The sequence below is a fragment of the Electrophorus electricus genome, chromosome 2 (genome assembly GCF_041902795.1).
Source record: "Electrophorus electricus isolate QZ-2024a chromosome 2, ASM4190279v1, whole genome shotgun sequence".
Lineage (NCBI taxonomy): Eukaryota > Metazoa > Chordata > Actinopteri > Gymnotiformes > Gymnotidae > Electrophorus > Electrophorus electricus.
Window position 1 is genome coordinate 1,767,005 of NC_137498.1, and position 27,781 is coordinate 1,794,785.

General features: G+C 40.9%; 5 protein-coding genes across 5 annotated transcripts; all 5 read left to right on the top strand.

Moving 5' to 3' along the window:
- Positions 1-2,792: 2,792 nt before the first annotated feature.
- Positions 2,793-4,247, top strand: LOC113590312 (trace amine-associated receptor 1-like). The gene has a single exon (XM_035529032.2). It carries the CDS (start codon positions 2,793-2,795, stop codon positions 3,537-3,539), a length of 747 nt encoding a protein of 248 aa, XP_035384925.2. The 3' UTR covers positions 3,540-4,247.
- Positions 4,248-7,420: 3,173 nt separating this feature from the next.
- Positions 7,421-8,704, top strand: LOC113569164 (trace amine-associated receptor 1-like). Its single transcript, XM_035529031.2, has one exon. It carries the CDS (start codon positions 7,424-7,426, stop codon positions 8,456-8,458), a length of 1,035 nt encoding a protein of 344 aa, XP_035384924.1. The 5' UTR covers positions 7,421-7,423; the 3' UTR covers positions 8,459-8,704.
- Positions 8,705-13,854: 5,150 nt separating this feature from the next.
- Positions 13,855-15,322, top strand: LOC113587398 (trace amine-associated receptor 1-like). The gene has a single exon (XM_081723316.1). The coding sequence runs from the start codon at positions 13,855-13,857 to the stop codon at positions 14,887-14,889; it is 1,035 nt and encodes a 344-aa protein (XP_081579442.1). The 3' UTR covers positions 14,890-15,322.
- A 2,719-nt stretch (positions 15,323-18,041) lies between these two features.
- Positions 18,042-19,541, top strand: LOC113587380 (trace amine-associated receptor 1-like). Its single transcript, XM_027026024.3, has one exon. The coding sequence runs from the start codon at positions 18,042-18,044 to the stop codon at positions 19,074-19,076; it is 1,035 nt and encodes a 344-aa protein (XP_026881825.3). The 3' UTR covers positions 19,077-19,541.
- A 4,972-nt stretch (positions 19,542-24,513) lies between these two features.
- On the top strand, positions 24,514-26,496 carry LOC145659898 (trace amine-associated receptor 1-like). The gene has a single exon (XM_081723324.1). It carries the CDS (start codon positions 25,001-25,003, stop codon positions 26,033-26,035), a length of 1,035 nt encoding a protein of 344 aa, XP_081579450.1. The 5' UTR covers positions 24,514-25,000; the 3' UTR covers positions 26,036-26,496.
- The last annotated feature ends 1,285 nt before the right edge of the window (positions 26,497-27,781 follow it).

Below are 27,781 nucleotides of genomic sequence, written 5' to 3' on the forward strand. Positions count from 1 at the left end.
TTTAGTAGTATACAGTGGTCTACTTTGTAGACACAGGTTACCAGCATCATGGTTTTAGTCTATGATTGTTCAGGACTTTAGTTTAGATCTGTGCTGTCATAAATTCTAAAATCAGACTGAAGGCTCACGTTTATTTCAATACTAAATTAAATTCGGTATTGAATATTCTTGAAGTAGAAGAGAGACCATCTTCTCAGTAATCTTTCCTAAAAATGGAATTTCAGAAAATAGAAAAATGGAATCTCTTCTTTAGAAGAGACCTGACAACCTGATTCCTGATAACTGCTGTTCTGAGTCTCTGTGGGTAGATTCCTTGTTAAAGTCACTGAGTGGTAATATTAATATATTATTAATATTAATATATTAATATTAACAAATGTCCCTTCATAGTGAAATCACTAGTAGCAGATCTTCAGGTCTGTCTTTGGGGGTGATATGAGAATCATTAGACTGTTTTCCCAGTTTTTACAACAGATGTTGCCACAAAGCAGCTTTACCTGTGTCCAAATCCCCCAGTGAGCAAGCCAAGGGTGTCAGTGGCAGGGAAAAACTACCTAGAGCATGAGGAAGAAACCTTGAGAAGAACGAAGACTCAGCGCCCCCCCAGGAGCTTTTGGAACACTGAGAAAAAAATACTGAAGTGGGGTCCACTCATGTAGTGCAATATCATCACTGCTGCACCAGGTTTCAATCAGATGATATCCAGCTCATAGTTTTCAGCAACTTGCAATATACAGAAGGCTTTGTTAGCCAACTAGCAGCATTTAAGATGTGATACCTTGACTTGTTTACTCAGCTTTTGCATAATCAAGTTAGATCTAACAGGACTTTAATTACTGGTCTTATGGATCTTATGGCCCATGCCAACGGCTATTTGTCACAGTTGGCCCCTCCTAGCATCCTTATTGTCATGTCTCGTGTGTTTTGCTTCCATGTTTCATTTTCTTCTCCCATCATTTGTAGCACCTGTGTCATGTTTTGTGATCTCTAGTGTTTATTCTTATTGTTGCTTGTGTCATTGTTATAGCCTACTTCATATTTTGTCATTGTGTTGCATTTCGTGTAGTTTAAGATGCATTCCTGGATTCTCTGTGTGTTGGCTCTATGACCCTGGACCGTGACTACGACTCGAATTATAGATTTGTCCCTAATAAATCTCACTATTTTCAGCGTATGTGTCCGCCTCATGATTGCTCCACATTTCACTATTGCATAAGAATGGAATTAGAGACTGTGTCTTTGCAAGGTTTCTGACATCACTCCTTCTGCTCCTGGTGTACTGCAGTCCAGTGGACCTCCTGGTCTGTTGTTAATGTTGGTCCATGGTGTGTGATCGATGACATGGAGTATATTTGAGTGTAGCGTCCGAGACCCAAAGAAATTGAGGTGTATCTGATCTGGTTTAAAAAGGTCACCACACTGCCAAAATATGAGAAATAGTCCATAGGTTGACTAAAATTTTAAATTTTCCATCTGAAAGTTGGAGTAGGTCCTAAAATGAACATGATTGCAGGAAAATTGAGAGATGATTAAAGTCTTCCATTAATATTTCTTATTGTTGTTTGATGTCTCGCATACCAACATGCACAGTAACGCTCTGTGTTAAAAGTAATTATATGAATTAAAATAATAAATAGTTCTTACTGCTTGAATTGATAGAAAAGGAGAATTGGCAAAATAGAAAAGAAGTAAAGCTAGATCAGAATTAGTAAGCAGAAGGCAGGAGGAAAGCATTCAAAGTTTATTCTCTTCTGGAAATAGCTGATATACAAAATACCAATTATAGAAAGAAAAGTGAAAAACGTTTCCACTGCAACATCGGTATAACATACCCACAGCCCACGTCTATCTTCTTTCACCTACTGAGACATTCCATGTAAGAGTGCATGTCTGCACATGTGAAGCCCTTGTATCTCGCACATCTGTGTGTTACACATCCAGGCCTGATGAAAATTCTAAGGGAATTAACTGTTCACCTTAGACAGGATCAACCGACATGTGGGCACACGACAAACCGACGAAATAAACCTGCCTAAAACTGCGTTGAACAGAATTCAGGAAGTATTGACCATGCTACTTGGATTCCTGGTGGTAAAAAGTTGGAAAAACTTGACTATGAACATGAGCCGACACAAAGCAACACGAGACAGGTGTCGTTACACGTGTAATCTAAAAGCCTAAAATATGTCAAAATATCATTACGTGCTGATCATTAGTACATTAGTAAAACCACAAACATTTGATATCCTCTGCTGAGCTCTTTCTTCAGCCATATCAGCAGCTGATCTGCACCCACTGAACACATTTGTATAAAGCAGAGTGCACATTAAAACCAGTGTCTTAGTATTGCAAAAGCAGAAATAAGGGGATTTAAGTTTTATTTAAGCATACTAATGCTTCCCAATTGAGAGCATGCTTGCTTTGAGGAATATGTTGTCATTGGCTAACTGTGAACACGTGATTATGATGAACAGGGCAGTGTACAGGTGTGTAACTATAAATCACTCATCCTCTGTATAGCCCTAGTGCACACAGAGGTAAGTTTCCTGAGACAACAGTAATTTTACATATAAATGCCCTGTTTGTAATAATATATTAAACTTAAGTTCAAAATGTACTATTCTCATAAAAGACACTTATGTGATTAAACACACATCGCAATGGGTTTTTAACTGTTTAGATTACTATTTCAGATGACTAATATATATGTAATACAAAATAATCTAATGAATGTTAATACATTAAATTATTTTGAAAATGTATTTTTTCTCTTTCACTCTTAGAAAAACAATATGGACCACAGATGGACTCTTAACCAGAGTATAATACAGGAAAACCCTCCACTCTGTTATGCATCCCTGAACAACTCGTGTGTAAAGACTGTTTATCCGATGGAGACTCAAACATTTATGTACATTTTGTTTAGTTTTATAACATTTTTTACATTATTTGGAAACCTCCTGGTGATCATAACCATTATTCATTTCAAGCAGCTCCACACACCAACTAATTACCTCATTCTGTCTCTGGCTGTAGCTGATCTGTTTGTAGGAGGGGCTGTGATGCCTCCCAGTATGTTACGCCTTGTAGAGACCTGCTGGTATTTGGGGAACCTGTTCTGCAAAATACACAGCAGTCTTGATGTCACAATGTGCACTGCTTCCATTTTAAATCTGTGTATAATTTCTGTAGATCGATATTACGCAGTGTGCCACCCCCTTTTGTACCATGTTAAAATGACTACTAATATTACTCTGATTATGATCTTTGTATGTTGGGCCCTTGCTGTTTTTGTGGGATTTGGGATTGCATTTCTAGAACTCGGCATTCTGGGTGCAGAAGACTTTTACTACAATAACATTGCCTGTGAGGGGGGCTGCATTGTGTACCTCAGTAAAACTGCAAGTGTTGTGTTCACAATGATGTACTTCTATATCCCTGCTGTTGTTCTGATCAGTATATACCTGAAAATATTCCACATTGCACAAAACCAAGCACGCTCGATTCAAAATGGCCATGTGAAGACTAGCCAGCATTAGACATCTGTGCGGAAGACAGAGATAAAGGCGACCAAAACTTTAGCCATTGTCATTGGTGTTTTTCTGCTATTTTGGGCACCATTTTTCATCTGTTCATTGTTTGATCCTTTTATTGGTCCTGTATTTCCACGTGGTTTGTTTGACTTCCTTTCTTGGATTGGCTATTCCAATTCCACTTGCAACCCCATTGTGTATGCATTCTTTTATAGCTGGTTTAGAAAATCATTTAAAGTAATTCTACTGGGGAAAATATTTCAACCTAATTCTTCCAGATTAAGGTTGTTGTAAGTGTTGGTCATTATTTTTTTTCCATGCTTAATTGGTACTGTAGAGGTGCCTTTATGAATCAAAGTTATTTCAGTGAATATGTGCCTTTGCTTTTTAGTGGTGGCCTTCAAAATTTGCCAACATCTTAGACATGCCAATATGTTAATTAAAAATAAACCAATTCTGGTATGTTCATCTTTCACTAATACTCATTATTGTTTTACCTTTGTAATTAGAATTGATGTGATGCACATATTGGTTCGGTAATGTTGTCGATTTTGTCTGGTCTTGGTCTTTCCTGAGCCATGCATTCTCACATTCAGTCTTGTTCTGTACAAAATTGGAATTTTAATTGTCAATTAATATAAAATTTAGTTTTCCCATCATTGTCCTGACCAGATGCAGTGTGTTGATCCTTGGGTACTGAGAAAGGTGCTGTATAAGTGTAACTAATAATAAAAAATAAAATACACATTAAATGGGTATGAAATTGATATATTAGATTGAGTAGTCATCCACTATTCACAGCTAAAAGTTTGTTTTCATCTATCCAACACTAATTATTGTACACACTAAAATCATTAGTGTATCATTCACACTGGCAACATCAGCTGCTGAACTATTACAATGAATTTCCCCCAAAATTACAGCAAACACAGACTGTAGGCAAATGTGATCCCAACCATTCAAAATTTTTATTTTTTATTTAATCACTTTTTCTCAAAGCTGCAGTCGTTAAGGCAGTCACCTCTGTGACGGCCCCTTCCTCTATGCCCTCATCCATCTGGTGCCACACACCATGTGGCTTCAAGGTTTCGACCTGCTAAGCAGGAGGGACTTCCAGCTTGGGAGATCGCTGGTTGGCCTCTCTGCACTTCTGGATGTGTATAACGGAGGCCTGCCCCAGATGGGACCTGCTGCTCTGAGGAGAGAGGAGTTGGCCTGGAGCAATGACTCTCCCCAACACCCGTCACCTCTCCTGAGCGCTCCTACTATGGAGGGCCTGGCACTCCCAGCCAGTGATGCAGTAAAAACACAGAAGGAAGAGCCAGCCTGAGTTGACTTCTGGTTCAAAGCCCCCTGCTGCCCCTTTCCTGGTTGCTCCACTCTCCCTATACCCGGAATAGATAGGGCTCCCTGGAATATTCTGTGTGGGGCTTGGGGCTCATGGGTCAGGTAATCGCAGGGTTGACCACTCCCCAACCAGTTTGTCTGCCTCTCTCTCTCTCTGCTGCTTCGGGTGTGATGGCTAAGGGCATGGCTAGCACCTGAGGGAGCTCACCATGCGCTACCTGTGCCATTCTCATCGGAGGGCATACTTCTCATGCACTGCTCACCAGAGGGTGCTACACTACTCTCAGGAGTGCTGCCTCCTAGCCTGCCATCAGACCTGTGCCTCTTTTCCTGGCCTAGAACCTGTTTGGCCTCCTTCCCTTGTCCCAGTCATTGTGGTCATCCCTTTATCCATCACCATCACCCTGTCTGTCCCAGTCCCAGTGGGCAGGACATGTGCCTTAGTGTGCCCGTTCTATCCTGGTCTTAAACTGGAGCCTGTAGCTAATGGAATTATCAATTAATTTTCTACAAACCATTCTAAAGTAGCGTTTATAATCTTGCTCCTCTTAACGGCTTGAAAGCAGCAGGGGCAAATATTCAGTTCTCTGAACAATTTCTCAATCTTTTTCCATACCAGATGGAAGAGAATCAGGAGAATAACTGCTTAGGCTCTTGCAAGGAAGCTTGCCAAAAAGTAAAACGTATTCCTAAAGGTAATCTTGTCTATTAACAATTTTTATACCAGTAACATTTGATTAGCTAATTAGCTAGCTACTGGAGTATTTCTCATTTTATTAGCTTGTCATGTATGTGGCTAACTAACTAGTTAGAAGTGCTCCCTTTTGCTAATTGTCTTAGCTAAGATAGCTAATACATTAGCTTTAGTGGTCTAATGTGTTTGGTATGTTAACTCATATGTTTCTAGGTTATATGCGTCTAGCCTTAAAATGTCTGCATTATCATTACCTTCTCTTCTGCATGGCTCACGTAAGTGAATTTCTAGTGATAACTCTGTACATTGAACAAAGTGTTAACCACTCAAGTGTTTATAAAGATGCTGGATCATTATGGGAAATGTAGCTAGCTAGATAAATAACAAACGTTAGAAACTTCACACTGAGCTATTAATGACAGTATCTAGCTAAACGCAAATGTTCAGTGATCCTTATTGTTTTAAACATGATCTACGTCGAATTCACATTCATAAGATACTCTAACTATAAATCTCCGTAATACAATTACGTGGAGTAGTTTTAGTCTAGTATGGTTTGCGCCACCGAGCTTAGAGTCAGTTAGCTGCTAACCTAGCTAGCAAGGTTAGCAATTGTTAGCTAATGTCAGCTATAATGGGTGAAGTAACTGCACTTACCCTGTTTACTCCCATTCACACAGAGGCTCAAACATCCTCTTTAATTTCTTTACATGCCCATATTGTGAGAAAAGCAGCAGTCCTTTGTCATCATGTGATCCTGGTTTTCCACATCCCATAGTTGTGGTAATCTTCAGGTGTGAGACGAGCACTACAGATAACAGCGTGAGCGGATGGTCCTTACCAATGTGCCCTTTTATAGTTGACAAATTTCGACTTTTGTGGATATTTTTGGGTCTTTGGGCTACATGTGCACAGGGGTCCCATTGTACATTTAATTACTGCAGCCAAAAACAAGACACCTTTTTGTCATTTTGCATCACCTACACCTACAGGGTATTCTTGTATTCCATGAGTTAGTTTGTAAAACAAATGTTTTCTATCAAAATCACAAGATATAAATACAGCAAAAGCTGATTTTCTATGTTTAACACTTTCATGTTAGCTGGTTCTTAGTCTTTAAGCACTATGCCACCAGCAAACACCACCATAACTTCCATGACGACCTTCCCAGGGACTAAGACCACCCAGACCCACTGACACCATTAATGCATACTCAGTGCTGTCAGTTCTACATGAATCTACTACTTTAAATTAGTATATTAATAAAAACACAAACATTTGATATCCTCATTAAAACCAGTGTCTTAGTATTGCAAAAGCAGAAATAAGGGGATTTAAGTTTTATTTAAGCATACTAATGCTTCCCCATTGAGAGCATGCTTGCTTTGAGGAATATGTTGTCATTGGCTAACTGTGAACACATGATTATGATGAACAGGGCAGTGTACAGGTGTGTAACTATAAATCACTCGTCCTCTGTGTAGCCCTAGTGCACACAGAGGTAAGTCTCCTGTCTCAACTGTAATTTCACACACAAGCATACAAATATTTGTACTTCTGAAAATAATGAACATAAGTTACAATTTTACTATTGCATAAAACACATTCATGTGATGCATGTTTAAATGTATAGTATTTTTACTGTCTAGATTACAATTATGTGACAGATTTATTATAGAAGTAATCTATAATAATGCTAGAGAATTTGAAAATCTGGATTTCAGTTTCAGCTTCACTTAAAATGAACAATATTCCATTTTTAAATATTGTTGAGTCCACATGATATTGTTAAACTGTTTTTAAAATACTAATTTTCTCTTTTGCTGTAGATGCTACAGAGAAAAACAATATGGACCACAGATGGACTCTTAACCAGAGTGTAATACAGGAAAACCCTCCACTCTGTTATGCATCTCTGAAGAACTCGTGTGTAAAGACTGTTTATCCGATGGAGACTCGAACATTTATGTACATTTTATTTAGCTTCATAACATTTTTTACATTATTTGGAAACCTCCTGGTGATCATAACCGTCATTCATTTCAAACAGCTCCACACACCAACTAATTACCTCATTCTGTCTCTGGCTGTAACTGATCTACTTATAGGAGGACTTGTGATGCCTCCCAGTATGTTACGCCTTGTAGAGACCTGCTGGTATTTGGGGAACCTGTTCTGTAAAATACACAGCAGTCTTGATGTCACAATGTGCAATGCCTCAATTTTAAATCTGTTTCTAATTTCCATAGACCGATATTATGCTGTCTGTCACCCCCTTCTGTACCCTGTTAAAATGACTACTAATATTACCCTGATTATGATCTTTGTATGTTGGACGCTCTCTGCTTTTGTGGGATTTGGGATTGCATTTCTAGAACTCGGCATTTTGGGTGTAGAAGACTTTTACTACAATAATATTGCCTGTGAGGGGGGCTGCATTGTGTACCTCAGTAAAACTGCAAGTTTTGTGTTCACAATTATATACTTTTATATCCCTGCTGTTGTTCTGATCAGTATATACCTGAAAATATTCCACATTGCAAAAAAACAAGCACGCTCGATTCAAAATGGCCAAGTAAAGACTAGCCAGCATCAGACATCAGTGAGGAAGACAGAGATGAAGGCGACCAAAACTTTAGCCACGGTCATTGGTGTATTTCTGCTATTTTGGGCACCACTTTTTATCTGTTCATTGTTTGATCCATTTATCGGACCTGTATTTCCACGTGGTTTGTTTGACTTCCTTTCTTGGATTGGTTATTCCAATTCCACTTGCAACCCTATTGTGTATGCATTCTTTTATAGCTGGTTCAGAAAATCATTTAAAGTTATTCTATTTGGAAAAATATTTCACCCCAATTCTTCCAGATTAAAATTGTTTTAAATGTTTGTCATATTATTTTTTCCATGTTGAATTGGTACTATATTGAGATGCCTTTATGAATCAAAGTTTTTTCAGTGAATATAATGTGCCTTTGCTTTTTAGTGGTGGGCTTTGAAATTTGCCAACATGTTTATTCAAAATAAACTGAGTCTGGTATATTTTTCAGTAATAAGATATTCATTTTCAATAATATTCATTATTGTTTTCCCTTTGTAATTACTATTGATGGGACATTGGTTCGGTATCCTTAATCTTGTGGGTTTTGTCTGGTCTTGGTCTTTCCTGAGTCATGCATACTCACATTCTTTCTTGTTCTGGACAAAATTGGAATTTTGAGTTTCAGTTAAAATAAAATTTCCATTCATTTTCTCCACTGTTGTCCTGACCAGATGCAAAGTCATTATGCAGTGTGTTGATCTTTGGGTACGGAGAAGGGTGCAGTACAAGTGTACCTCAACCATTTCACTGCGAGCTATACTGTGTATGACTACGTATGTGACAAATAAACCAAACTTGAAACTTGAAACAAGAAGAAATAAATAATAAAAATATTATTATTATTCTATAACAATAAAACACATGAAATAGATGTGAAATTGATATATTAGATTGAGTATTCAGACACTATTCACGGCTAAAAGTTTCATAGATCATGCCACCGCAGGGTCGAACAGTCCCCAAGCAGTTTATCTGTCTTTCTTTCTCTCTGCTGTTCCAGGTGTGATGGCCGAGAGCATGGCTGGCGCCTGAAGGAGATCACCCTGCACCTCCCGTGCCTCGCTCATCAAAGGGCGCACTGCTCATGCATTGCTCACCAGAGCTCACTTTACCCATCACCATCACCTTGTCTGTCCCAGTCCCAGTGAGCAGGATTTGTGCCTCAGTGTACCTGTTCTGTGCTGGTCACTGTCCTTGTCCCCATCCAGCCTGCCTGCAAGTCCGGTCCTGTACCAGTGGCCACAACCTCGGTCACCCAGTCTCCTCTCTTGCCCCATGCCTGCCCTGCACTAGAGCCCTGAGTCTGGTCCTGGTCAGTTCCTTGGCCCCAAGCCAAGTGTCCTGTGCAGTTAGCCATGACAGCCATTATTACGGTCATATGCTGCTCCCCCACCTCTAAACTGGAGCCTGTAGCTAATGTCATTATCAACAATCTTTCTATGGACCATTCTAAAGTACTGTTTATCATCTTTTCCCTCTTAAGGGCTTGAAAGCAGTAGGGGGCAAAGACTCAGTTCTTTGAACAATTTCAAAGTCTTTTTCCATACCAGATGGAAGAGAATCAGGAGAATAACTACTTAGGCTCTTGCAAGGAAGTGTGCCAGTCTCTGAATAAACCATTACATACAGGATACTGCCAGCAGCTGCTCACACCTGCCCAGTTGGAACACAAGTAGGTGGGTAGAGACCCTTCCTCTACCAGTGGAGGGTATGACGGGTCCTCTGTCCGTACAGATGGGATTTAGCACAACTTGCTCTGGCTGCACCATTTGTCCTGGAGCAGCCCGTGCCCACTACAAACCTGCAGCTAGTGTCTACCTCTTATTCCTGCACATTTTCTGTACATGTCACCTTGAACTGGGGCCCTGATGTTCCTCAAATTTCAGGTGTAATTGACTCAAGTGCTGGGTATTGCTTCATAGACGTATGCCTGGTCTGAGCCATTAACAGATTTAATCCCGACAATGTTTGTTATTTTCCAGATGCCTTCAGTAAGCACTGATCCACGTTCTATCATTGGAGTGTAGTACTGAGCACTACCCCCATCATAAGAGGAAGTCCATCCCCATGAGACAGAAATCTTGGATTTTAGCATAACTCAGGTGCCAGGTGGAAGCTTCCTTTGGTAAACGCCACCACATCCATGTCTGGACAATTGCGCTGTTGACTGAGATCAGGCTCTTCATTGTTGCCCTCAATGCTCTGCTGCCCCTCCACCACCTCCACCTACAAAGTGGAGTCTATAGCTAACTGTCTTAGCTGACCACTGGTCATTCAAGTCTCACAAGACAGTTGCTTACATATCCTTATTTGTGGCCAAATGTAGAGTTTTCTAGGTTTCTACAGTCTGTGTAAATGCTGAAAGGATTGATGGACCCTCCAGCCAATGACGCCTGCTCCATAACAGCCAACTTGATAGATGTCCTACTAGACAAGAGCCAGTCTCTCTTGCCAGCTTTGTGAGATCTGGCTGCTGGGACCTGGATTGTGACATCACTGCAGCTAACCCACATCCTCACAGCACACCAAATCAGATCTACATCCGTCGGCGGTGCTGCATGGCACTCAGAGTCTGGGCTCAAACATACCTCAGGTCAGGGCACCCTGGATCAACACATACCGCCTAGCTCATAGCGGCACACTACTGGAGGCTTTAGATGCACTGGGATATTGTCCAGCATGTGGAATCATGTGCGTTTGCAGTAAGACACCGTATATCCACCTGGACGTAATCTGCTCCCTTGACCTTCTCCACAGTCTTTGGTCTCACCTGGCTGTGGATTTTGTAACAGACATCTTCGCTTTAGACAGAAACACCATTGTGTTCGTGGTGGTGGATTTCTTCATCTCCCTCCCGGTGCTTCCTACAGCCCTGGAGACAGCAGACAGCATGCACCCGGCGTTCGGCGTTCTGATCATCCATCGCTGTCTCCAAGAGCAAGGTGGACTGGAGAAGAGTTGAGGAGGATCGGGTGTTATTAGCTACGAGGTGGCCGGGTGGGACCTACAATCAAGCTCAACCCAAAATACGCCAGTGCCTACACCATCCTGCGCCTCATTAATGACTTCATGTACAGGGTCAGCTTGCCAGGGAGCGGTCGTGCATTGTCGGCCTTTCGTGTGTCTACCTTGAACGCAGTCCCTTGACAAAGTTGTTGTCACTGCTAGAGCTCCACCACCACCAGTAAAAGTTGGAGGAGGTCCCATGTACCAATTGAGTGCCCTGCTATCATGCTCTTCTACAGTTAGTGTGTCAAGTGCTTACAGCCCGTAACTTGCTTTTTTGTCATTTTAAGGCAGCTCACTGTTGTGCTCATTTAAAGGGTAAATACAAAAGTTAACAGCCTCTCACTAAGATTTGAACAAATTTGAATTTGAATTTTCTTGTTTGACTTATTAACAAAGATGTACGTTTTTGATTAAGCAAACCCATTTATGTTTGTCGCTTGGCCACGACAATTAGCCTCAGACCTTTAGATTATGTAGTTAAAAGATCAACATCCCATTTTGGACATACAGCATACAGGCGCTTGACTATGAAATCAATGTAGACATCCCAGTATCCCTGAAAGGTTCCAGCTTGGAGAAAGCAGGAAGTTTGTCCCCATCATCAACTACTGGATCAATGCAATGCAATTCCAGGCCCGCAAGCAAAACCATGGGCTTAGTCAGCAAAAACAAACAATCCATCTGTGGCCTGATCCAAACACTAACAAATTAAACAAAGTACCAGATGAATCAGAGTATGTATCCATTACAAGCTGATGATTAGCATAGCAGTCCCAGATCTCAGTCCCACCACTGGTTCGTTTCTACAGCCAAATGATCAGCTGTTCTGAACTGAACATTTATAAAATGTACAGAGCATTTTAATGTGTTTCTTGGTACTGGAAAAATGCAAAAGAGATTTATGTTTGTGTTCTATTCAAGCATACGCAATTATAAATAGAATAGGATGTTGAATATCATATGTCAACAGAACACCATTAGAGCTTCTCATAATAACCTCCTTAATCTCTTCACTACAGCAACAACATCATGAGTTCTTCTCGGGGGTCATCAGGTAGGTACTCCCCTTAATCAGCGTTTCACTGAATTAGGCCCGCAACACTTCCAGGAGGCTCAAGAGTGAAGTCTCGCATCCCAGCCTCACCCCCTCCTAGCCCAGTTTAAACCAAGCTGCACCTCTTAAACACGATGCCACAAGCAAATACAACATTCTTTCTTAAAGATTTCACATTATCTTAGCTACTGAAAAGTAAAAACAAACAAACAAACAAAAAGTCACGTCACTAAAAGAAACCTTTTCTTGTCTATTGACAATTATGTATAACAGGGGTGTTTGATTAGCTGGGTAGCTACTGAATATATTTATCATTTTCCCAGTTTGTTAGCTAATGTCAGCTATAATGGGTGAAGTAACTGCACTTACCCTGTTTACTTCCATACACACAGAGACTCTTAAAGCCTCTTTAGTTTCTTTACATGCCCATATTGTTAGAAAGGCAGCAGTCCTAAGATCATGTCATCATCCGAGCCTGGTTTTCCACATCCCATAGTTGTGGTAGTTGTGTGAAACGAGCACTACAGATAACGGCGTGAGCAGATGGTACCAATGTGCCCTTTTATAGTTGACAAATTTTGACTTTTGTGGATATTTTTGGGTAAATTTAATGTACATTTAATTACTGCAGCCAAAAACAAGACACCTTTTTGTCATTTTGCATCACCTACAGCTACAGGGTATTCTTGTATTCCATGAGTTAGTTTGTAAAACAAATGTTCTCTATCAAAATCACAAGATAGAAAATCAGCTTTTGCTGTATTTATATGTTTAACACTTTCATGTTAGCTGGTTCTTAGTCTTTAAGTACTATGCCACCAGCAAACACCACCATAACTTCCATGACGACCTTCCCAGGGACTAAGGCCACCCAGGCCCACTGGCACCATTAATGCAATACTCAGTGCTGTCAGTTCTACATGAATCTACTACTTTAAATTAGTACATTAATAAAAACACAAGCATTTGATATCCTCTGCTGAGCTTTTTCTTCAGCCATATCAGCAGCTGATCTGCACCCACTGAACACATTTGTATAAAGCAGAGTGCACATTAAAACCAGTGTCTTAGTATTGCAAAAGCAGAAATAAGGGGATTTAAGTTTTATTTAAGCATACTAATGCTTCCCAATTGAGAGCATGCTTGCTTTGAGGAATATGTTGTCATTGGGTAACTGTGAACACGTGATTATGATGAACAGGGCAGTATACAGGTGTGTAACTATAAATGACTCGTTCTCTGTGTAGCACTAGTGAACACAGAGGTAAGTCTCCTGTCTCAACTGTAATTTCACACACAAGCATACAAATATTTGTAATTGCGAAAATAATGAACATAAGTTAAAATTTTACTATTGCATAAAACACATTCATGTGATGCATCTTTAAATGTAAAGTATTTTCACTGTCTAGATTACAATTATGGTACTGAGATTTATTATAGAAGTAATCTATAATAATGCTAGAGAATTTGAAAATCTGGATTTCAGTTTCAGCTTCACTTAAAATGAACAATATTCCGTTTTTTAAATACTGTTGAGTCCACATGATATCGTTAAACTGTTTTTAAAATACTCATTTTCTCTTTTATTGTAGATGCTACAGAGAAAAACAATATGAACCACAGGTGGACTCTTAACCAGAGTGTAATACAGGAAAAACCTCCACTCTGTTATGCATCTCTGAACAACTCGTGTGTAAAGACTGTTTATCCGATGGAGACTCGAACATTTATGTACATTTTATTTAGCTTCATAATATTTTTTACATTATTTGGAAATCTCCTGGTGATCATAACCATCATTCATTTCAAACAGCTCCACACACCAACTAATTACCTCATTCTGTCTCTGGCTGTAACTGATCTACTTATAGGAGGACTTGTGATGCCTCCCAGTATGTTACGCCTTGTAGAGACCTGCTGGTATTTGGGGAACCTGTTCTGTAAAATACACAGCAGTCTTGATGTCACAATGTGCAATGCCTCAATTTTAAATCTGTTTCTAATTTCCATAGACCGATATTATGCTGTCTGTCATCCCCTTCTGTACCCTGTTAAAATGACTACTAATATTACTCTGATTATGATCTTTGTATGTTGGGCACTCTCTGCTTTTGTGGGATTTGGGATTGCATTTCTAGAGCTCGGCATTCTGGGTGCAGAAGACTTTTACTACAATAACATTGCCTGTGAGGGGGGCTGCATTGTGTACCTCAGTAAAACTGCAAGTGTTGTGTTCACAATGATGTACTTCTATATCCCTGCTGTTGTTCTGATCAGCATGTACCTGAAAATATTCCACATTGCACAAAAACAAGCACGTTTGATTCAAAATGGCCAAGTGAAGACTAGCCAGCATCAGACATCTGTGCGGAAGACAGAGATGAAGGCGACCAAAACTTTAGCCATTGTCATTGCCGTTTTTCTACTACTTTTAGCACCATTTTTCATCTGTTCATTGTTTGATCCTTTTATCGGTCCTGTATTTCCACGTGGTTTGTTTGACTTCCTTTCTTGGATTGGCTATTCCAATTCCACTTGCAACCCCATTGTGTATGCATTCTTTTATAGCTGGTTTAGAAAGTCATTTAAAGTAATTCTACTGGGGAAAATATTTCAACCTAATTCTTCCAGATTAAGGTTGTTGTAAGTGTTGGTCATTATTTTTTTCATGCTGAATTGGTACTGCATTGTGATGCCTTTATGAATCAGTTATTTCAGTGAATATAATGTACCTTTGCTTTTTAGTGGTGGGCTTCAAAATCTGCCAAGATCTTAGACATGCCAACATGTTAATTCAAAATAAACTGAGTCTGCTATGTTTTTCTTTCAGCAATATTCATTATTGTTTTAACTTTGTAATTAGTACTGATGTGATGTACATATTGGTTCGGTATCCTTAATCTTCTGGATTTTGGTTGGTCTTGGTCTTTCCTGAGCCATGTATTCTCACATTCGGTCTTGTTTCAGACAAAAATGGAATTTTGATTGTCAATTAATATAAAATTTTAATAGAAAATTTTGTTTTCCCACCATTGTCCTGACCAGATGCAGTGTGTTGATCCTTGGGTACTGGGAATGTGCTGTATAAGTGTAACTAATAATAAAAAATAAAATAAATTATACAAGTATTATGATAAAATGCATGACATGGGTATGAAATTGATATCTTACATTGAGTAGTTATTTAGTAAAAAGTTTTGATCTATTCAACACTAATTATTGTACACACCAAAATTATTAGTGTTTCATTCACACTGGCAACATCAGCTGCTGAACTATTACAGTGAATTTCCCACAAAATTACAGCAAATACAGACTGTAGGCAAAGTTAATCCCAAACAGTGAAAACGTTTTTTTTAATTGAACCCCTTTTTCTCAAAACTGCAGTCGTTAAGGCAGTTACCTCTATGACAGCCCCCTCCGCTATGCCCTCATGCATCTGGTGCCACACATCATGTGGTATCGCTTTTTTCCGTGTTTACATTGTTCCCAGCCTCACCTGTTCTATTCCTAATCCCAACCTGTATATATTCCTTATTTCCTGTCTTCCGTGACGGTTAGTGATTACTAAGGTTTTGCTATGTAGGTAACGTATTTGCTATGTAGATAAATTTGCATGCATGGGCCTCACAACAAGGATGCAGCAAGTCTTGTTGGTCACACTGATAAAGGGAGCCCATTACTGGATGGACTTTCCCAATGACCTCCAGCAAACTCCTGAGGTTAAAGGGCACATGTCTTATCATCTGCCTAACACAATTGACCTTCTAAATGGAGGGGACTGCACCAGTTGGGGAGATAGCTAGTTGGCCACTCTGCACTTTTGGACTTGTATAAGGGAGGCCTGGCCCAGACAGAAACTGCTCCTCTGAGGAGGGAGGAGTTGGCCTGGAGCAATGACTCCCCCCAACACCCGTCACCTCTCCTGAGTGCTCCTACTATGGAGGCCCTGGCATTCCCAGCCAGCAATGCAATAAAAACACAGAAGGAAGAGCCACCCTGAGAGGGCTTCCAGTTCAGCGCCCCCTGCTGCCCATCTCCTGGTGGCTCCGCTCTCCTTATACCCAGAAGAGGTAGGCCTCCCTGGAATATCCTGTGGGAGGCTTGGGGCTCGTGGATCAGGTCATCGCAGGGTTGATCAGTCCCCAACCAGTTTATCTGTCTTTCTCGCTCTCTGCTGTTCCAGGTGTGATGGCCGAGGACATGGCTGGCACCTGAGGGAGATCACCCTGTGCCTCCTGTGCCATGCTCATCGGAGGGCACATTACCCACGCACTGCTCACCAGAGGGCACTACACCACTCTCAGCAGTGCTGCATCAGGGAGCCTGAACGGTGCCGACTCCTAGCCTGCCGTCAGACCTGTGCCTCTTTTCCTGGCCTGGACACCTGCCTGGCCTCCTTCCCTTGTCCCAGTCACTGTGGTCATCCCTTTACCCATCACCATCACCCTGTCTGTCCCAGTCACACTGGGCAGGACGAGTGCCTCAGTGTACCTGTTCCATCCTGGTTACTGTCCGTTTCCCTGTCCAGCTTGTCTGCAAGTCTGGTCTTGTACAAGTGTGCAGGTAGAAAACCAGCAGGCATGAAACGAGCACTACAGATAACGGGGTGAGCGGATGGTCCATTCCAATGTGCCCTTGTATAGTTGCCAAATTTTGACCTTTTTGTGGATATTTTTGGGTCTTTGGGCTACTTGTGCATGGAGGTCCCACTGTACATTGAATTACTGCAGCCAAAGACAACACACCTTTTTTGTCATTTTGCATCACCTACACCTACTGGCAAGGCAAAGCAACAAAAAAAAGTTTTCTAACTATCGATAATCACAATATAGAAAATCAGCTTTCGCTTTATTTGTGTGTAACACTTTCATATTAGCTGGTGCTTAGCCTTTAAGCACTATACCACCAGCAAACACCACCACGCATCGTAAGCACTATGCCACCAGCAAACACCACCACGCATCGTAAGCACTATACCACCAGCAAACACCACTACACATCATAAGCACTATGCCACCAGCAAACACCACCATAACTTCCATGACGACCTTCCCAGGGACTAAGACCACCCAGGCCCACTGGCACCATTGAGTACTCAGTGCTGTCAGTTCTACATGAATCTACTACTTTAAATTAGTACATTAATAAAAACACAAACATTTGATATCCTCTGCTGAGCTCTTTCTTCAGCCATATCAGCAGCTGATCTGCACCCACTGAACACATTTGTATAAAGCAGAGTGCACATTAAAACCAGTGTCTTAGTATTGCAAAAGCAGAAATAAGGGGATTTAAGTTTTATTTAAGCATACTAATGCTTCCCAATTGAGAGCATGCTTGCTTTGAGGAATATGTTGTCATTGGCTAATTGTGAACACATGATTATGATGTACAGGTGTGTAACTATAAATGACTCGTCCTCTGTGTAGCCCTAGTGCACACAGAGGTAAGTCTCCTGACACAACAGTAATTTTACACACAAGCATACAAATATTTGTAATTTTGAAAATAATGAATATAAGTTTAAATTTTACTATTGCATAAAACACATTCATGTGATGCATGTTTAAATGTAAAGTGTTTAACTGTTTAGATTTCTATTGTGACTGAGGTTTTTTATAGAAGTAATCTGTAATGCCAGATAATATGAAAAATCAGGATTTCAGATTAAGCTTCATTTAAAATTAAAAATATTCTTAAATAAATATTTTTAAACAGTTCAGTCCACATGATATTGTTAAACTGTTTTTAAAATACTAATTTTCTCTTTCACTGCAGATGCTAGAGAAAAACAATATGGATCACAGATGGACTCTTAACCAGAGTATAATACAGGAAAACCCTCCACTCTGTTATGCATCTCTGAACAACTCGTGTGTAAAGACTGTTTATCCAATGGAGACTCGAACATTTATGTACATTTTATTTAGCCTCATAACATTTTTTACATTATTTGGAAACCTCCTGGTGATCATAGCCGTCATTCATTTCAAACAGCTCCACACACCAACTAATTACCTCATTCTGTCTCTGGCTGTAACTGATCTACTTATAGGAGGACTTGTGATGCCCCCCAGTATGTTACGCCTTGCAGAGACCTGTTGGTATTTGGGGAACCTGTTCTGTAAAATACACAGCAGTCTTGATGTCACAATGTGCAATGCCTCAATTTTAAATCTGTTTCTAATTTCTATAGATCGATATTATGCTGTCTGTCACCCCCTTCTGTACCCTGTTAAAATGACTACTAATATTACTCTGATTATGATCGTTGTATGTTGGGCCCTCTCTGCTTTTGTGGGATTTGGGATTGCATTTCTAGAGCTCGGCATTCTGGGTGCAGAAGACTTTTACTACAATAATATTGCCTGTGAGGGGGGCTGCATTGTGTACCTCAGTAAAACTGCAAGTGTTGTGTTCACAATGATGTACTTCTATATCCCTGCTGTTGTTCTGATCAGTATATACCTGAAAATATTCCACATTGCTCAAAAACAAGCACACTCGATTCAAAGTGGCCATGTGAAGACTAGCCAGCATCAGACATCTGTGCGGAAGACAGAGATAAAGGCGACCAAAACTTTAGCCATTGTCATTGGTGTTTTTCTGCTATTTTGGGCACCATTTTTCATCTGTTCATTGTTTGATCCTTTTATCGGTCCTGTATTTCCACGTGGTTTGTTTGACTTCCTTTCTTGGATTGGCTATTCCAATTCCACTTGCAACCCCATTGTGTATGCATTCTTTTATAGCTGGTTTAGAAAATCATTTAAAGTAATTCTACTGGGGAAAATATTTCACGCTAATTCATCCAGATTAAAGTTATTTTAAGTGTGTGCAAGATTATTATCTTTACTCCTGAATAACTGGCACTGTGGTTATATGCTTTTATAAGTCATACATGTTTTTCACTGAAACTCCTGTACTTTTGCTTTTTAGTCGTGGGCCTTTGAAGTGTGTAAACATGTTACACCCCCTGTCTGTCCCTCAGAAGTTCTGCAAGTACAGAAATGAGACACAAGTCTGCAGCACAGGCATATCTAGGAATGTATGTTATTTTCCTGACCAGCAGCATAGACACTAATCCAGTGAAGAGTGGTGGAGCAGTGCAGGTTAACTCCCCTCAGTCCCGTTAAACACTGGTCATGAGTCAGTGACAATTTAATCTTGGCGGTAAGAGTGCAGGAATGGTAGCAAAAAAAAACCACAGGAAACAGACATACTTATCAGAAATGTACAGAGTTGCCATGGCAATATATGACATCTGATGAGAATGCATATTATTATTGTTGTTCACTGTGATGAGGATACAATTAAAATATTTATAATTGTGGTATGACAATTTAAATTATGCAGATTGTGTTATTTTCCATCTCTAATGACATGCTGATTGTCTGATTCATATTTAGTAGTCATAACATATTTTTTTAATGAAACAATAATTGTTTTGTCTTGACATATTTTAGTGATATTTATGGTAAAATCCTATTGTGAGAAATTGTACACATCTTTATGTGTCTGCTTGTGGTGATGACTTCTGTGCAGCAGAGATTTTTATGACCTGGGGACTGGTCAGTGGCAGCACTCCAGTTACCCATGCCAATGACACACACCAGACCCCCCTGATTCTGTTACAAACCAGCTCTGAAGTTACAAACAATACAGCTCCATTTGCTAAGGCTACACAATCCCCTTATTTTTTGTCCAGACAAACAGATGATCTGCTAGGTCCCTTTCTGCTGCATACACTGTCTTGTGTCTGGGAACATCCCCCTCCGATCCACCTGTCAAGATCCTGAATGCAGACTCCGACATCCCTATCCCCCCTTTCAATGTCACCGTCACCATCACCTGGTGCCTGGACTAATCACCTCTCCCAGGAGGAAAATCAGATCATGGAGCAGTACATTCAGGGGGTATTAACTCCTCCATCTCTCGTGCTTTGGCCAGTGACTCCTTTAAGGAGAAAGATAGAGCTCTCTTTGGTCTTGAAATTAGCCTTCAAGGAGTGGAAGCACTGGTTACCCAAAACCCCTTTGTGGTCATCTCCAATCACAAAAACCCGGCTTACCTCTCAGCAAGCCAGGTGATCTGTATTCTTCTCTTGTTTCAATGTCATCATCACATGCTGACCCAGACATCCAGATTTTGCCCCCTTCCTGCTTCCTAGGGACTATTGAGTGGGATCTGGACCATTACATCACCCAAGCCAACCCGCATCCTCTATGCCATGGCAACAAACTGTATATACTGTTGCTGTGCCACTCCTCTCTAGTCACCTATCCACCCAACTCATTGGGTCAGGGCAGGTCACTCGAGATCCATGCTGACTGGCTAACTCCTCTCCAACCACTACTGGTGGCTGTCTATTCAGAGGGATGTCCTCTGGTTCATGTGGCCAGACTAAGATGCCATGCAGACATGCAGTTTCTGCTGCCCAGTCCTGACCATTTATGGTCACACATTGCTGTTGACTTCATGAAAGATCTCCTGGAACTGGATATGTTTACCACCATTCTCACTGTCATTGACCACTTCTCAGATTTTTGGCCCTTTCTGATCTTCCTACAGTGCTCAAGACCCGCTTTTACCACCCAGGAGAGTGAGTGTTGGTGGTCACCAAGGATGGCAAGACCAGTCCCAGTGGGAAACTACAGCCCTGGTATATTGGTTCATACACCTTCCAGTAGCATATTAATGATGCCATGTACAGGGTCAACTTGCCTGGGAGCAGCCATATATCATAAGCCTTCGACATCTCAGCCCTCAAGCTTGTCATTCATGGGTCCACTGGAGGCCAATGCCCCTCCTCTGGCCCTCTGTTGGCCCTGCACATTAAAAGAACATCCTGCCTATCCTGTCAACACCCTGCTGTACTCCAGGTGGCCCAGAGGCCAGCTCCAGGACCTGGTGGACTGGGAAGTGTACAGACCCAGTGAAGGAAGCTGGGTCCTGGCCAGCAAGACGTTCATCAGGTACTTCCACCATGCTCACCTTTCAAGGTCGTACGTTGATGTCCAGATTGCCCCCACTCCTGGACTTTAGCCCTTAGTGGGGTTACAGTCACACTCCTACTGCTAGCTTCTGAGCCTGTTTGTTTATCAATTAGTTCTTTTTGTCCTTTTCACCAACTCCTTTTGTTTGCTGCTCAGTGAATCAGTTTTGTTTTTTATCCTAAAATGTCACAGTATAGATCTCCTCTGAAATGTTAACCCATCTGTGTTTGTGTGTGTGTGTATGTTCGTCTGTGTGGTCACGCCCCGCATGTGTCACACCTGTTTGTAATTATGTTCATCATTTATGTGTGCATAAAAAACCCTATTGTTCTGTTGTCTGGGTTTAATGTTATGTTAGCATATGTGCTACGTAGTTTTTATGTTCCATGCGAATAAATCTATGTTTCTGTTATACGCGACTCATCCCCGCAGCCTGCTTAGCCTCCTTGTGTTAGAGAAACACTGACCACTGAAGGATGCCTGGGACGAAAGGGAAAAAAGGAAGCTCCCACAGCCCTCGCAGGAAAGCCCTCTATATTCCTGGGCACAATCCTGACTCCCACAGCAGGAGAGAGTGCCACTGGGGGAGTTGGGGCTGGCCCCGAATGTGGTCGAGGTGCGGACTTGGTGGAGTCATATGGACCCAAGTCGGGCTACCGGGACTGGTACAATAATCTCCAGTACTGAGAGTCAGACTCTGTAGGGTCCTGCTACCCCGCAGAGAGACCTTCAGTCATCCTGGCCTCGCTCCATGAGTCCACAACAGAGGAGGAGGCCACTGGATGAATTTAGGGGGGTCCTGGGTATAGTCTGAGGTTGGACTCTGCGGAGTTATACAGAACCCAGCTAGACAATGAGGATCAGCACTTGGACTCCGCTGGGTCCATTGGCATGTAGACTTCACTGGGTCCTACAACCCCTACATGGATTACTATGAGGGTTACACAGACTATGGAGACAGAGCAACGTCAGTCTCCGGTTTGACTTGGAGTCCAACTATGTGGAGGATCCGCCAATGGAGGTGGAGGAGGTCCTCCATGGGGACCCTCCCACTGACAGTGACGTTCAGTCTCCCATCTCCAAGAAGGACAAGCCTCTGGTACCTAAGATACCACCAAAAGCTCCACCCAGGAGGTATCACTTGGGCACCAGCATGCCTTACTGTGCAGCACATCTAGAGGCACCCTCATCTGAGGAGGAATCTCCCTTCACTAAGGCACAAAGCTATCGACCATAACCAAGTCTAATAGAGGCAAGAGGGAAGTGAAGCAGTGCCAAACCCAAGAGATGGGCAGAGTAGCTGGTGCACTTCCTGAAACAGATACGTGGAAGTCATCACCTCCGCAAACCGGCGAGGGGCGATCCCCCACAGGCGTGTAGGACTCCCGCCCAGCCGACAATGGAGCCCGGGGCTCTTTCCGGATTACCTGTACTCCTTAACAGTCGCTTGTGTCATTTTGTACCATGTCCCTGTCACTGTGTCTGTCCCAGTCACGCTGCCTGTGCCAGATGCTTTGTTCCCCTTGGTGCCTGTGCCTGTCACTGTGCCCGTCACTGTGTCAGTTGTCGTCCTGGTCCCTGTCCTTCCCTCTCTGTCCTGCTTGCGCTGGACTGTGTCGGGTCGCTTGATCCTCTGGCTTCGCCATTTGGCGTTGGTTTTGGGGCCGTAGCCCGATAGGCTGGCACACTGGGAGTTGGGGAGGGCTCTGTCACGGCACGGCCCCTCCTCCCAAATGTATCCGCATGTGTGTTTGTATGTGTTTGTGTATGTGTGTGTATGTTCATCTGTGTGGCCACACCCCCCCATGTATCACACCTGTGTGTAATTATGTTCATCATTTGCATGTGTAATTATGTTCATCTATTGTTTTGTTGTCTGTTGTCGGTGTTTAACGATACATTAGCCTATGTGCTATGTAGTCTTTATGTTCCGTGTGAATAAACGTATGTGTAACAAATGCCCAAGTGCCGAAGGGCGTGGAGCAGGACGCACAGACTCTCTCGTGAGAGTGAAACATTTAAAGATACAAAAACATTAAGATGATGGTGGCACTCACAAATAACATTAACGATGAAAACAGACATACTTAACAGTAACGACTTTAACATTTAACACAGGCTAGACAAACATGATTACTGATATTACATTCAAACAATGATCAACGATGAGGCACGCACCGACAGGGGTTTAAATAGACAGACACACTAACACTTAATCTCGTACAAGCGCGTGCGTTCACGGGGTGTGGCTACAAACATGAATAAACCCCCCTGCACGTGGCAGGCTATACCACGTGACTCATGGGGAGGAGCGTCCCGTGACAGAACCCCCTCCCAAGGGGCGCGGCTCCCGACACGTCCATCCCAGGACTGCGAACCCCAGGCCACCATGTACACAGACACAGAACGGCTTTGGCTGGTGCCCACCCAACATGAGCCGGCCTAGGAACTGATGTCGCGAGAGACCTCCCAACAGGAGGGAAGTAGGCAGGCTCTCTGCCTCCTTCAGGGCAGTCTGGCCAGCTCTGTGAAACATGCGGCGGGGCGAGACACTCCCCGATAACAAACGCTCCCTAGGGACATGGTTCCCGATGCTTTCCCCTTCCAGGATAGTGAACTCCAGGCTGCCGTACGTACACACACACACACACGTTTAACACAGGCTACACAAACATGATTACTGATATTACATTCAAACAATGACCAACGGTGAGGCATGCACTGATGGGGGTTTAAATAGACAGACACACTAACACTTAACCCTAAACAGGTGCGTGCCTTCACGTGGGTGTGACTACAAACTTAAATGAACCGCCCAGCACGAGGCAGGCCGTACCACGTGACTTGTGGGGGGAGCGTACCATGACAGTATGTTTCTGTTATACGCGACTCATCCCCGTATCCTCATGATTCATAAAACAGGTGATTGAGGGGTGATTCTTACAGTCAATTCCAAAACTTTTTACACGATGATCTATTTTGTACAAAATCTCTATTGATGTAATGAGAACTGAAGAAAATAAAGAAACTATTCAACAGTTTGTGACATAAGATGCACTTCCAATACTGGAAAATTTGCAGAGATCCTCCATGTTCTTTGCTACCTACAGATTGATGTTTGTGTGTCATACAAGTGTTCTTCAATCTTATGACCTAAGAGGAACACCAAGGGACAAGTCTACACGTGATTCAATGGGTGTGCTAGTTTTAGGTGTGTAATATTATAAAATCAGATATCTCTTGGCCTCTGTTCCTGGCTTTGCCCACTGAAAGCAGAGGTAAGGTCTGATTCAGAGTTTATTTTACATACACGTCCTGCATATGATTTCAAAACGATATGTAACAATGTCAGATTTTCCTCTTTTGAAATAATATGTACGTTTACAGCATATAACAGCATTTATTTTATTTGTCAATAAGTGCAGTTTAAGTTCTGTTATTAAAAACAACAGGAAGCATTTAGTGTGAAATGTGTTTAGGAAGCTTGAAAATGTGCATTTCAGATATTCATTTTACATACACATGTCCTGTAAATGATTTTAAACCAATGTGTAGTATTACATTTTAATGTAATGTGAATACATTTAAAATGCAGTGTGTGAGCTTTTACTACTGGACATCATTTCAGATGACAGAAGCCTATGTGTGATGCTCAAGCAATTTTCAAATCCATTTGTTGCCACTCTGCTTGTTAAGAATTTAAAAATGCACATTTAAGTCGATTACAGCAATTGAACTTTTTCACTATTAGGAACAATTATGGACCACAGATGGATTCTTAACCAGAGTATAATACAGGAAAACCCTCCACTCTGTTATGCATCTCTGAACAACTCGTGTGTAAAGACTGTTTATCCAGTGGAGGCTCAGTTTTTACTCTATGTTTTATTTGGTGGTGTATCATTTCTCACATTAATTGGAAACCTCCTGGTGATCATAACCATCATTCATTTCAAGCAGCTCCACACACCAACTAATTACCTCATTCTGTCTCTGGCTGTAGCTGACCTGCTGGTAGGAGGACTTGTGATGCCTCCCAGTATGTTACGCTATGTGGAGACCTGCTGGTATTTGGGAAACACATTCTGTAAAATACACAGCAGTCTTGATTTCACATTGTGCACTGCCTCTATTTTAAATCTGTTTCTAATTTCTGTAGATCGATATTACGCAGTGTGTCACCCTCTTCTGTACCACAGTAAAATGACTACAAATATGACCCTATTTATGATTATTGTTAGTTGGACCTTCTCTGTCTTTGTGGGGTTTGGCATGATATTTCTGGAGCTTGGCATTCTGGGAGTTGAAGATTTTTACTACAATAATGTAGCCTGCAAGGGGGGCTGTACTGTGTTTCTTAGCAAGATGGCAAGTGCTATATTCACTATGCTGTGTTTCTATATTCCTGCTATTGTTATGATCAGTATATACCTGAAAATCTTTCATATTGCTCAACGACAAGCACATTTGATTCAAAATGGCCAGGTGAAGACTAGCCACCAGCAGACATCTGTGCGGAAGACAGAGATAAAGGCGACCAAAACTTTAGCCATTGTCATTGGCGTTTTTCTGCTATTTTGGGCACCATTTTTTATTTGTGCTTTTATTCAGCCTTTAATTGGATCTGTAATTCCATCTGTTTTATTTGATCTCTTTTCTTGGGTTGGTTATTCCAATTCCACATGTAATCCTGTCGTGTATGCATTCTTTTATAGTTGGTTTAGAAAATCATTTAGATTTATTTTACTGGGGAAAATATTTCAGCGTAATTCATCCAGAATGAAATTGTTTTGAATTTGATGTGCCTTTGCTTTTCATTTGAAAGCATATCATAAAGCTTGAGGCTTGTCACAGATATGTACAAGAAAATACACAATTCAGTACAGGAAAATACACAAAACAATATTATTATTATTATTATTATTATTATTATTATTATTATTATTATATTAGAGTGTTTGTGTCTGTATTTTCCTGTACTATACTGTACTGTATTGTACTGACACCTAGTGACTTGGATGTGTCAGATATTCTGTACCAAATCAATTTTTTAACATGGCCGCCTCAATTTCGGGGACCTGCTCTGTGGAGCGTAAAATGATTCATTTGAGGACAACAGAATAATAATAAAAATAATAAATAACCACTTTATTAAATATTGCTACATATTGGTGGGAAAAATTATGTATTGCTCCTTTAACAGTGGTACACTGTTCTTTCAGCTTTGTCTATATCAAAACTTTAATAAAATATCCTCTCCCTTTATCTATGAGACCTTCTCAGTTCATTACTTAAGGTTACACTTAGGATTCACACACTTTAGAGCTGATTTTAATGGAGATCAATTGAATGGCATATTCATTTTTTTTTGTTTAAATATGCAGTATTATTTTAGAGACATTTGTCAAAGCATAAAACAATGTGTTACATCCCCACTGATCAAAGCCATTTTATTGTCCTATCAGGAAGAAAACTCCTCCTCAACCTCAACCAGTGCGTCCCCGTGTTGACAGAGCTGCTCAGTTGCTGCTATATCTTTAGTTTTTAATCAGCTACCTGTGATCATCTTTGGAAGAGCTGTCTGCCTAGCCTACCAGGTCACATGGTGACACACTGGATGAATTTAGTGTAATTTCACGCATTCTCAGTAAATGGTGAACTGAGGTGTATGTCTCCTGTCTGATACATACAAACCCCAAGAAACCACAAACACCTCATGTTTTGCCATCTAAGGGAATAAATAAATAAATACATAAATAAGGTGTAAAAAGGCTATAAATGACAGGGCTCTAGCACCACAAGTGCTTGAATTCCTAAAATCAATTTTGCATATTATTCCTGTGATATTACAATAAAACATTTCCACTACTACACTAGGATTTTTCATGAGTAGTTAATCAAACGAACTTTAAAGTAGATGATTCACAGATATTCAAGAACCAAACTTTTTAGAACTTATTGATCTGTTCTTATGCAAATGCTTAAAAACATCCTACACAGACTATATATTCTATACATAAAGTACTGAACTTCATATTCTATACGTAAAGTACTGAACTCTATACACAAAGTACTGAACGCTATACTAGGATATATGTACAATACTGAACTCTATACATAAAGTACTGAAATCTATATGCAAAGTACTGAACTCTATACTAGGATATACATAAAGTACTGAACTCTATACATAAAGTACTGAACTCTGTACCTATGCTCTGTACATAAAGTACTGAACTTTATACTAGGATATATGTAAACAGTGAACAGATTAATAATGGCTTTGTGCACAAAGTAGCCTGATGTCTGAGCACTGAAAGAACTTTTTTTTATCAATCTGTTCTTGTGCAAATGCTTTAAAACATCCTATACAAACTATAATCTATATGTAAAATATTGAACTCTATACTAGGATATATATGGAAAGTACTGAACTCTGCAAAAAGTACTGGATTTGATAAAAAATGTACTGAAGTCTATAATCTATATATAAAGTACTGGACTCTATACTCTATATGCAAAGTACTGAAATCTATAGTA

What these genes read in the sequence shown, in the direction of transcription:
- LOC113590312 (XM_035529032.2), top strand. Translation starts at nt 2,793, where the DNA reads ATGGACCACAGATGGACTCTTAACCAGAGTATAATACAGGAAAACCCT.
- LOC113569164 (XM_035529031.2), top strand. Translation starts at nt 7,424, where the DNA reads ATGGACCACAGATGGACTCTTAACCAGAGTGTAATACAGGAAAACCCT.
- LOC113587398 (XM_081723316.1), top strand. Translation starts at nt 13,855, where the DNA reads ATGAACCACAGGTGGACTCTTAACCAGAGTGTAATACAGGAAAAACCT.
- LOC113587380 (XM_027026024.3), top strand. Translation starts at nt 18,042, where the DNA reads ATGGATCACAGATGGACTCTTAACCAGAGTATAATACAGGAAAACCCT.
- LOC145659898 (XM_081723324.1), top strand. Translation starts at nt 25,001, where the DNA reads ATGGACCACAGATGGATTCTTAACCAGAGTATAATACAGGAAAACCCT.